The sequence below is a fragment of the Gekko japonicus genome, unplaced genomic scaffold (assembly GCF_001447785.1).
Source record: "Gekko japonicus isolate JY-2015 unplaced genomic scaffold, Gekko_japonicus_V1.1 scaffold3066, whole genome shotgun sequence".
Classification (NCBI taxonomy): Eukaryota; Metazoa; Chordata; class Lepidosauria; order Squamata; family Gekkonidae; genus Gekko; species Gekko japonicus.
This window is the reverse complement of record NW_015159798.1, coordinates 143,770-154,350: the sequence shown is the minus strand read 5'-3', so window position 1 is coordinate 154,350 and position 10,581 is coordinate 143,770. Positions and strand designations below refer to the sequence as shown.

General features: G+C 44.7%; 1 protein-coding gene across 1 annotated transcript in view; it reads left to right on the top strand.

Moving 5' to 3' along the window:
• Positions 1–4,671: 4,671 nt before the first annotated feature.
• The window catches only part of LOC107107126 (vitelline membrane outer layer protein 1-like), a 7,076-nt gene continuing 1,166 nt past the window's right edge, over positions 4,672–10,581 (top strand). Inside the window, exons 1-2 of the mRNA XM_015407372.1 lie at positions 4,672–4,842; positions 6,825–6,922. Coding sequence (XP_015262858.1) covers positions 4,672–4,842; positions 6,825–6,922 — 269 coding nt within the window. The remainder of the gene's footprint in view (positions 4,843–6,824; positions 6,923–10,581) is intronic.

Here is a 10,581-nt window from a genome sequence, read left to right as displayed (position 1 = left end):
AAACATCTTGTTGTAACCAATACGCTTCTTTTACCAATAACGTTTTATCTTGTTTATTGTTAGCCCAGAGTCTTATCCTCAAAACCACATAGTCCAACGAAGGAGCCTTAGAGCCTGGGCACAATACTGTGGGAAAGGTTAATTAAAGACGGGAATTAAATTCCTGGTGGCAGCGATAGATACTTTGAGTGAGAGAAAGAAACAACAAGAAATTTAACATTACATCACACCTAACCACACAAAATAAGAGAGAGGTGCCATCACAAAGGTTGCTCCCTGAAAATCCTTACAGGTTCCCCTCTGGCTGGGCTGGTCTCATGCACCTCAGGCCAGACTTCTCCCAGGGAGAGGCTGACAGGAGGAGGGAAGGAGGAAAAGCTGAAGATGGGGGTGGAGCATATAAAGGCAGGTTGGCTGGTGGGAGGGAAGGAGAGAAGGAAACATGAAAAGGAGAGAGATTAATTTAGTAATACAAATCTGTTCTTTACATGGTCTTTTTCAAAAAAGGACACTATATTATAGATTAATTTTTTAAAATATTGGTTAAATTGCTTCCAGAAAATCAGCCATTTGATTCCTGCAATTGTGCAATCATCCCAAGACCTTCTGTACCTTGTATTTCCCCCCCTGTAACACATTGTCCTTGTAAATTGCTGCTTCATAATAGTTTGTAGATTAAGATAACTGTTTGTGGTTTACTGAACAAGGCATATGTCAAGCCATGTGATGGAACAGCGTCCTTCTAGGAGTGCTTTCCAATAAACACGGTGGGAAGTTTCTGAAATGATTACAGAAGGATATAGAGCTGCTATGTGTTTTATAAGTAGTAACAATTAACACTGACACTGGCATACTGCCTATGTGGCACTAGCCCTGTGAGTCAGTATCTGATGTTTGCTGTAAAGAAGCATTGTGGAACATAGTACCTAACAGAACTTGACATTCTACCTAAAAATAAGTACTATCATGATTTGATATTCTTTTAAGAACAAACAAAAAAATTGTAATAAATTCTAGCTAATGTCTTGTCATATTGTCTTAGACTCCTCTGATGTACTTTCTGATACGTAATCTTGGAATCTGTAACTTGAAGACATACACTTCTCACAACTGCTAGTCAGTAATGGCCAAGTAACCAAGCTCGTATACATTAAAATTGTCTTTTGTATTGGCATATGACATTACGTCACTTTAAAGCTGTATTTGTATGAGGACTGTTAGATGATTGTACTTAAGGGGGGTTGTTTTTTTGGGGGGGTTGTTTTGTTTGTCAATACTGGATTTTGAGTTGGCATTGTATGAATTTACTGTATCTTTGAAAAACTGAAATAAAAACAAAGTTAAAAAAAAGGGATATGGAACACAAGGGTCCCTTATCAGAATGCAGAGACTATAGCAGTTGCAGCCGAGCCCATAGCAACCCCGCTTCAGTATTTTCTGCTGGCCCATTTGGCGTCAAGGGTGTGTTCTGGATTGGAGGGCCTGAGGAGGCAAAATCCCAAACTGTCCATGAACTGCCCCTGACGCCACCCTGTTCTGCACTGATGCAGAGGTTATAATGGTAGGGTGCTGGTGGAGTTGCCTGCTTTGTATCTTTAAGATATGCCATCCTGTGGCTTAGTCGTCATTCTAAGCCCTTTGCAATGGAACCCTAAACCGAGTTAATACTGTTTTAAGCTCATAGACTTCAATGGGTTTAGAAGGGTTTAACTGCTTAAGATGGCACTATTGGCAGAAGGGGTATAGGACTGCTTCTTTTGTGGATCTCTGCTGAGTAAATGTTTTATTCACTGGCATCTCTGGAGCTCTTAGGAACTAGTGTACATAAATATATATATTTCTAGTAAAACATCATAATATTGCTATCTTTTTCTATATATGGAATATATGCCCTCTCTTTTAATAATATTGAACAGCGGAGATTCTGGTTTCCCTGTATATTAATACACCACAGATATTTACTGGGTTTCTTAACTCTTGGGTTGTTTTGCCCGGAAGGCATCAAAGGTTGTATACAGGGCTTTTTTGGTAGAAAAAGGTCCAGCAGGAACTCATTAGCATAATAGGCCACACCCAGCAGCAGAAACTCATTAGCATATCAGGCCACACCCCTGATTGCACCACTCATTAGCATATTAGGCCGCATTCCCATGTTACCAGAAGTGTGCTCATCCAGCCACACCCACCTTTTGCTTCTTATTCTGTTTACCTTGTTTGTTGTCAAAACTCATGGCTTTTTTTGTAGCAGGAACTCCTTTGCATGTTAGGCCACACACCCCTAATGTAGCCAATTCTAATGAGTTTCTACTGCTGGGTGTGGCCTGTTATGCTAATGAGTTCCTGCTGGGTGTGGCCAACTTGGGACCCATCCGGAACTCCATTCCTGTGAGTTCCTGCCCCAAAATAGCCCTGGTTGTATACGACATAACAATGATCAACTAATAACATTTATAAAACTCCATTATTATATTGGACAGACGAGCAGCATTAAAAATGTGCTCTGGGAAGAGTAGTTGCACAAAAGTATATAAAAGCCGTGAGGGAGAAGCCACAAGCTTCCCTCCTCTTGCTTCCTGTTTCACTCAGTGAGAGCGAGCCAGTTTGGTGTAGTGGTTACGAGTGTGGACTCTAATCTGGGCGAACTGTGTTTGATTACCCACACCTTTACATGCAGCTGCTGGATGACCTTGGGCAAGCCACAGTTCTCTCAGAGCTGTTCTCTCCAGAGGAGTTCTCAAAGAGCTCTCTCAGCCTCCCCTACCTCACAGGGTGTCTGTTGTGGAGAGAGGAAGGGAAGGAGATTGTAAACTGCTCTGAGACTCCAAATGAAGGGCAGGGTATAAATCAAATCTCCTCCTCGCCAGACATTTCCAGGAAGCCCACAAGCAGGGTAGAAGAAGAAGAAGAAGAGATTGGATTTATACCCCGCCCTTCACTTGGAGTCTCAGAGCGGCTTACAAACTCCTTCCCCTCCCCCTCCCCACAACAGACACCCTGTGAGGTGGGTGGGGCTGAGAGAACTTTGACACAAACTGCTCTTTCAGGTACAGCTGTGCCAGAGCTTGTGACTGACCCAAGGTCACATCAGCAGGTGCAAGTGGAGGAGTGGTGAATCAAACCCGGTTCTCCCAGATTAGAGTCTGCACACTTAACCACTATACCAAATTGGCTCTCTATGAAGACGATCAGATTTTCTTCTGAAACGTCTCCAGCAACTGGTTTTCTGAGATATCCAGCTTGTGAATCTGGAGATTCAATATTCAAATGACTCCTGCTGGGCCATGAAACTTACTGAATGTCCTTGGGCCAGTTTTGGCCTAATCTCCAGGGTTTTTGTAAGGCTAAAGGGAGGAGTGGAGAACTATGTATGCCAGTCCAATATCCTTGAAGGCAGGGGAGTAGATCGTGACTAGTTTTCTAGACTGTTTGTCCAATGGAAGTTTATCTTTGATACTGTATGCTGTGAGTCACTGAGGAAGCATTTAGGATTTAGGATTTCCAGTTTGTGAAGAGTAATATATGAAGACCATGGAAGATTGAGATTTTTGACAAAGAATTTGTATCGAAACGAATGGCTTTACTTGAGAGGTTCGTAATCCGCTCGTCTCCACGCCACTGCTGTGTCTGGTTGGCGCTTTATCGCTGAAAACAAGGATTAAAACAACATGAGAGCATCACAAGTTTAAGTGCTTGTATTATTGTTATCCATTTGTGTGCACGTTTTCTGGCAACACACTGACATCACTCCCCTTGAGCGTGGAAGTGACATCAGCCTGTCAGTGGTGAATGTACTGAAGTCACTTCCTGGTGCATGGGGAACGATAACAGTGCACTGGGATACTGCTGATGTTCCCCCCTCCATTTCCAGCCATTTTTTCCTGACTGGCCATCGGAGCAGCAGTTGGGGATCCCCCGCCCACATTGGGAGAATGGCAAGCCTGTAAGTTCTAGTTTTTTGAGAAAAGACCTGTGTCCCCATCTTTTCCTTACTGTACATAACTTTGTAAGCCTCTCTTATGTCCGACTTACCTTAGTTTTTCTAAACAAAGCTCCCCCTCCTATGATGTAGCCTTGTGATCGTGATGGCGCTCCAACCTTGTGATAATTGTCATTACTCTTTTCTGAATCCTTTTGAGTGCTGTGGGATCCCTGTTTACATACTGTGATTCTCTCTAGATATATACACTCATAATGCCGGAAGTCACAGAGAGAGTACAGTTTCCCAGTTGATGTGGAACAGGAGGACATAAACCAGGGAACCCATTCTTCCTTGCCTGCACCCAGAACTAAAAGCCCAGTGTCAATGCTAAAGAAAATGGAAGGAGCACACAGAAAAGTCAAGATTGGGTTGTGGAAGACTGAGAGGTTCCTTCCCTCATGGATGACTATGTGATCAGCCTGCACCTTGGGCTGGTTGCCCTGGGCAGAGTTCCAGTGCAACAGTGCAAATACTCATAACGGTGAAGTTTAATTGTGTGCAGTGAGACAATTGCTCGGCTTGCTGAAGACTGGATCAGTGCAAGAGCACATCGACCACAGTACGGAATGTGCCTATCTGTGCTAGCCATCGGATTAATGAGGCATCTTAGCTAACTTCATGCAAGAAGAAAAGTCCCCAGTCTCTGAGGTTGTTACCATTTGCCATTCTCTCTGCTAAGTGGAAGCTTCGACATGCAGCTTACCAGTCCTACTGTATTTTTCTTGCTGCTCTCTTGCTGTCTGTGGGATGTGGAGTCAAAAAACGTCGCATCTGTTATTTCGGTGACAAATGGAGGACAATGGGGCGAATGGGGAGAAAGGAAAGTCTGCCGTACAAGCGAGGCCAAGGGGTTTTCACTGAAGGTTAGCGTACTTTCTCTGTCTCCCCTTTCCCCCTCCCAACTCTGTTCTTCAGGCGGTCATTTGGGGATATCTTTATTTTCTTCTGTTCTTGGTTTCTGTTTCTAAAGGGAATATCTGGCTCCGGTATTAGGTTGCTGCTGGGGAATGTGACAGAACAATTTTTACAACAGGGCCAGGATCCCATAGCACGTTTTAAACCTGATGGGAGGTCTTCTTGAAATATGTACAGGGAGGCTTCAGTAATGGCAGTATAACTTCTGATTGCAAATGTTCCCAATAAAAGAGGGAATGTTTAAATGTAATGCTATGAAAGAATGTATTAAGAAAAAAACTTTGCTTGAAGACCAGTCCATATTTCTGTTAACAATGAAGGATCCAGGATGATAGAATGGTTAGCTTCATGATCCCCAAGGTGACATCTTTGAGTCCTACTTGCTTCTTCCCCAAAGCAAAGACCCAGTCTTGATGTTTTTTTAAAAAAAATCATCTTTATTGATTTTCATATGACATACAGAACATAAAAAGAAACAGCCTTGATTTTTTAACACCTCATTAGAGTGGAGTGTTTCTGAAGACCCCAGGAGGTGTCACTTTTGGATCTAAAGGGACCATCCATTTGGAAATAGCTGCCTCCGTCATAGAAAAATGTTTGGGGGCTTCCCAATCTTTTGCTATCAAACTTCATGGTGACTATCTCATAACTGGTTCCCCCGCCTCCCATATTTTGGTGGTGCCCACAACCTTTCTGGAAAAGGGTCCACAAGCTCACCAAGGACGAGGACATCTGGATTAGATTATGACATTTATTTTATTTACCAAATTTGTACCCTTCCTTTTCTGCCCTTACAAGGGTTTGCCAAGGTGGCTAACAATTTAAAACGTGCATGATAGAATTAGATTGTAAAGCTGTAAAAATCAATGCCCCTCCCAAGCATACATTATTAGAACAATTTTAAAAAGAGTTAAAAGGCAGTTAAGATACATACAAAACAGTTAAAAGACATACAAAACATAAAAACAGTGTTAGGAAGGAGGGATTACTGAGGGAGTGTTAAACAAAACAAAAAGTCTCCACCTGCTGGCGGAAGGCGGCAACAGGAGGGGACAGATGAATCCCCCTGGAGAGAGAGTTCCAGAGCTTCGGTACCATGACAGAGAAGGGGCTCTCCTGCATTGCCGTCTGCCTGTTCTCACGAGGGAGGTGGGGGCACACATGAAGCAGGTCCTCTGGAGATGACCACATTATAACACTTTACAGAGTTGTGAGAAGGAAATTTGGGGAGGAGGGAATTCTGTGTTCTTCCCTATGCTCCTTGGAGGATAAAATAGACACTTCTTTGCTATCTAGATAGTGCAAGAGACACAGATACGACTTAAAATGGAAATAGATTGAATTTAGTCCTCGTGGGTAGCATCTGTGCATTGCTGATTCTTCTAGAGCAATCATTTTCTATGGGGATCTCCAGCAACGACAAGCAACAAGTCCCGTTGCAAATGATTGCTGTAGTCAAGCCATAGCACAAAATCTACCAAGGTGGGATCAATGTTCCCTCTAAACTGCGGAGTCTTGTAAGCAAAAATTCTACTTTGTGAGCTACTGGCAATAAAGTTGTGAGTGAGCAATTAGGCTGCTGCATAAATTAGTTTGCTCTGAAGCCATCCTTCCAGAGCTAAGACAAAAATGTGTGAGCCAGAGGCTAAAAAACTGTGAGCTAACTCAGCTTAGAGGGAACACTGGTGGGGATGCAAGCTATGATTAACACAGCCTATTGTTTCTTTTTATACTATAGATGTCTGTGGTATTTAAAGCTGAATGCCCAGGGTGCTTGACAGGTGGTATGTCCTAAAGATATACATCAAACTTTATATTGCTGATGCTCTTTATCTTATGGTGATGCGAAAAGCATAGCTGTTGAACCCATAATTGAACCCATAATAAACCTCTTTTTTTGTTTCTTGTCCACATTGTGGGGTTTTCCTAGGTACAGCTCGGGCAAGGGAGCTTTTCTGATGATACTTCCCTAAATGGCATTCGCCTAATTTGCACTGACGACTCAGTCATCACATCTGCAGTGGGAAAGTGAGTAACTTCTTTAAAAAAGTATTCTCCAATAATATACCTTCCCCTCTTTATCCACATTCTACTACCATTCCTTCACCTCCAGGATGGGGCAAAGCAAAGAAGAACAGTGTTTATTCCTAAGAGGTCCAATCAAGAAGAACTGAAGAACCAGAATGTTGTATTTCATGTCTCTAAACTGCTTTAAATAGCTGGCAAGGGCTGCCAGGACTATAAATGTCCCTGCCGATGTAAGGGGGGAATTTAATTGGGACAATGTTATGTATACAACAGTGGGAGAGCTTCTAGTGTTCTGGCCCCACTGCTGGACCTCCTGATGGCACTTGGTATTTTTTGCCCACTGTGTGACAGAGTGTTGGACTAGATGGGCCATTGGCCTGATCCGACATTGGCTTCTCTTATGTTCTTATACATAGGAACTTAAGAAGAGCCCTGCTGGATCAGAGCACTGCCCCACTTCACACAGCAGCCAATTAGTTGCTGTGCAGGGCCAACAAACAGGGCACAGGGGCTACAGCGCCCCCCTCGTGCTGCCTTCTGGCACTGGTATTCAGAGGTTTGTCACCTCAGCCTATGGAAGCTAGGAACGTGTCCTCCATGATGTACTTGTCCTCCATGAATGGAATTCCCTCTGAAAGCTTGCTGTGCTCCTGGCTATCACTACATCCTCTGGCAGTGAATTCCACATTTTAATCACTTGTGGAGTAAAGAAATATTTCCTTTTGTCTGTCCTGAACCTATTCCCAGTCAACTTCAGGGATACCCCATCCACTTTCTCCAGCCTTGCATAATTTTATAAATGTCTATCATATCTCTCCTGAGTTGTCTTCTTCTTTTTCTCTGCTGAATAGTCCTGGACTCTTCAGCCTTTCCTCATAGGCAAGGAGCTCTGATCCTTTGGTTGCCCTTGTCTGTAGTTTTTCCAGCTCTGCAATATCCTTTTCAAGACACAGTGACCACAACTATACACAGTATTCCAAATGCAGGTGCACCATGGCTCTGTACAAGGTCATTAGAATGCCAGCTGTTTTATTTTCAAACCCTTTCCTGATAATCCCCAGCATGGTATTTGCCTTTTTCGCTGCTGCTGCATGCCGCATTGCCATTTTCACTAGACCCAGAGATGTCTTTTAGTTATAGCCAGTTCAGATCCCATCAGCATATATTTGAAGTTTGGATTCATTATTCCAATTTGCATCACCTTAGACTCACCAAGAGTGAACTTGATTTGCCACATTATTGCTCAGTCACCCAGCTTAGAGAGATCCTCCTTCACAACCTCCTTCGGCTTTTACCATTCAGAATAATTTTTATCATCCATAAATTTGGCCATGACACTGCTCATCTCCAATTTCCAAATCATTTATCAACAAATTAAACACCATTTTAGTTTGAAAACAGACACTTAAATAACAACAACACAACACACCTCTTTGGGGCGTGTGTGTGTGCATGCTGGCTCAGCCATCCCAGTGAGCAGTGAGCAGCAAGGATGGCAGAGAGAGAGCAATCAAAGTCCAGTCCAAAGTCAGAGGTTCTAGAGAGCAGATTTAACAAAGTCCAGTCTAGGGTCAAGGAGTTCCAGGTAGCAAGTCCAGTCCAGGGTCAGGTTTTTCAGAAAAGCCAGTTCAAGGTTGTAGAGGTCCAGTAACAGCATGGTTGGTAGCTCAGTAACAAAATGTTGCATCCACAAACTATTGTTTCTCCTGGCTGACTTTATAGCCAAGTCTTAACAAGCTACAATCGCAGCCAATTCCATAGCAGTCATCCTGAAACTATTCATCCATCTCATCAGTTGAAAGCTGATGGTGGGCCATGAGTCTCACACTCCTCCTCCTTTCCTTCCACTCAGCTCGCCTCTGACAGTGTCGGCGCTGCAGGGGCGTGGGTGAGATAGGTGGGCTGGGAGTGGCTTCGGAAGCCTTGCTTACTGCTTCAGAGCAACAAGGCGCTGGCTTGGTTTCAGCTGTAGGCTGTGACTTCTGCTCAGCCACTAGCCTGCCTTCTTGTTGCTCTTCTCCTGGCTTAGAGCCAGCTGCAGCTGGTTGGTCAATTACTGGCTGAGGGCCAGCTGCAGATAGCTCTTCTTCTGCAGAATCTGTGCTGTCATTGAGCACAGACTGACTTACAACAGTCTGCAACTTACATAGGAATTTACCACTATGCTAAGTTGCCCCCATTCTGTTATAGATGGGCTCTGCTGGGGTAGTGCCTACAGAGAGTGCAAGAAGGTTTACTTTCTAGTAGCTGCATCCCACTGGCTGAAGTGCTGCTGCGTGGGTGCCTTCTCTCATCCCATGCTTTGATGCTGAGCCAGCAAGGGCAGATGGAGGAAGGCTGGTGACTTCATCTGATGGAGCCCATGTGAGACCTCCCTGATTATACAGGGGTCCGATATGATTAGCCGGGTGTCTTTTTTCACTTCAGGTCAGATCTTTTTGGGTCAGGTTTATTGTTTTCTAATGTTTTAATGTTATTTTGAATTAATTTTTACTGTTCAGTGTTTTTATCTATAGTATCCTATTGTCTTATATCTGTTGTAAACCACCCAGAGAGCTTTGGCTATGGGCAGTGTAGAAATGAAATGACTGATGATGAAGAAGATGATGTGTGGAAAGGTTTCCCCTGGACTATATGGGAAGGCAAGGAGGAGGGAGACAACGAGAAATGAAATCTGTCCTGCACTGCACTCAAGACAAGGAAGGAAAGGAAAGGAAAGGCCCCACAGATTCTGTGGGCACAGTGGGAAGGGGTGAGGAGAAGAGCAAAACAGCCCCATCTCATACCTGCCCAGCATCCCCTGGAGTAGTATTGTGAGTGTCAGCAGCCCTAACCAGCACTGAGGCCATCAGAGGCTTCCACAGTGGCTATTGCATGATGTTGAGCTGAGGAGGAACATTGCTGGTTTTCTCAAAGCCATGCTGTGAGCATGCTGGGATGAGAGGAAGTGGTGGTGGTGGTAGGTGGAGCTTGAGGATGGGGGAAGGGGCTAGAAGGGAAAGATAGAACCTTGTAGGGGGAAAGACACCTCTTAGGCTATGGTCACATGGTCATTTTGATTGGGTTTCACTGCTGTTTCCTCCCACTTTTAAAATCGCTGACCAGACAGGCCGATCCACCTCCCGCACTGAAGCGGGCTCACTCCTGCAATGCTCCTGGTTCTCTCCCACATTTTCTTGCACTGGGAAAATCAAGTACTTTCCAGGTATTTTTGCTTTGAATCTGAGATTTCATCGAGCAGCTGTCTCTTGCAATGATTGCGATTAGGGTTGTCTAACCGTTCTTCGCATGATGAGGTCCCCCCCCCCCAGCTTCTGCCTTTGAGTGCATGAGCAATCCTGCGCTGAATAAATTCAATATTTAAACGTTCAAGCGCACATCCAGTGCAGAGGTCACAGTCTTGCCCACCCCAGGAGTCCCCGAAGCTGCGGCGATAGGAGGGAGCCCCGGGTGCTGGGGAGCATGCCCAGCTTGCCAGCATTGTCGAGCCGGGGCTGGTCGGGCAGCAGGAGGCGGCATTGAAAGTTGCGGGGGGGGGGGGTGGGGGGCAGACAGCTGGAGAAGGAAGTGCCAGGCATGCTGGCAAGCGAGCAGGTGGCAGAGCCTGCCCCAAGAGTCCCCAAAGCTATGATGTTAGGAGGGAGGGAGCCCCTGGCGCC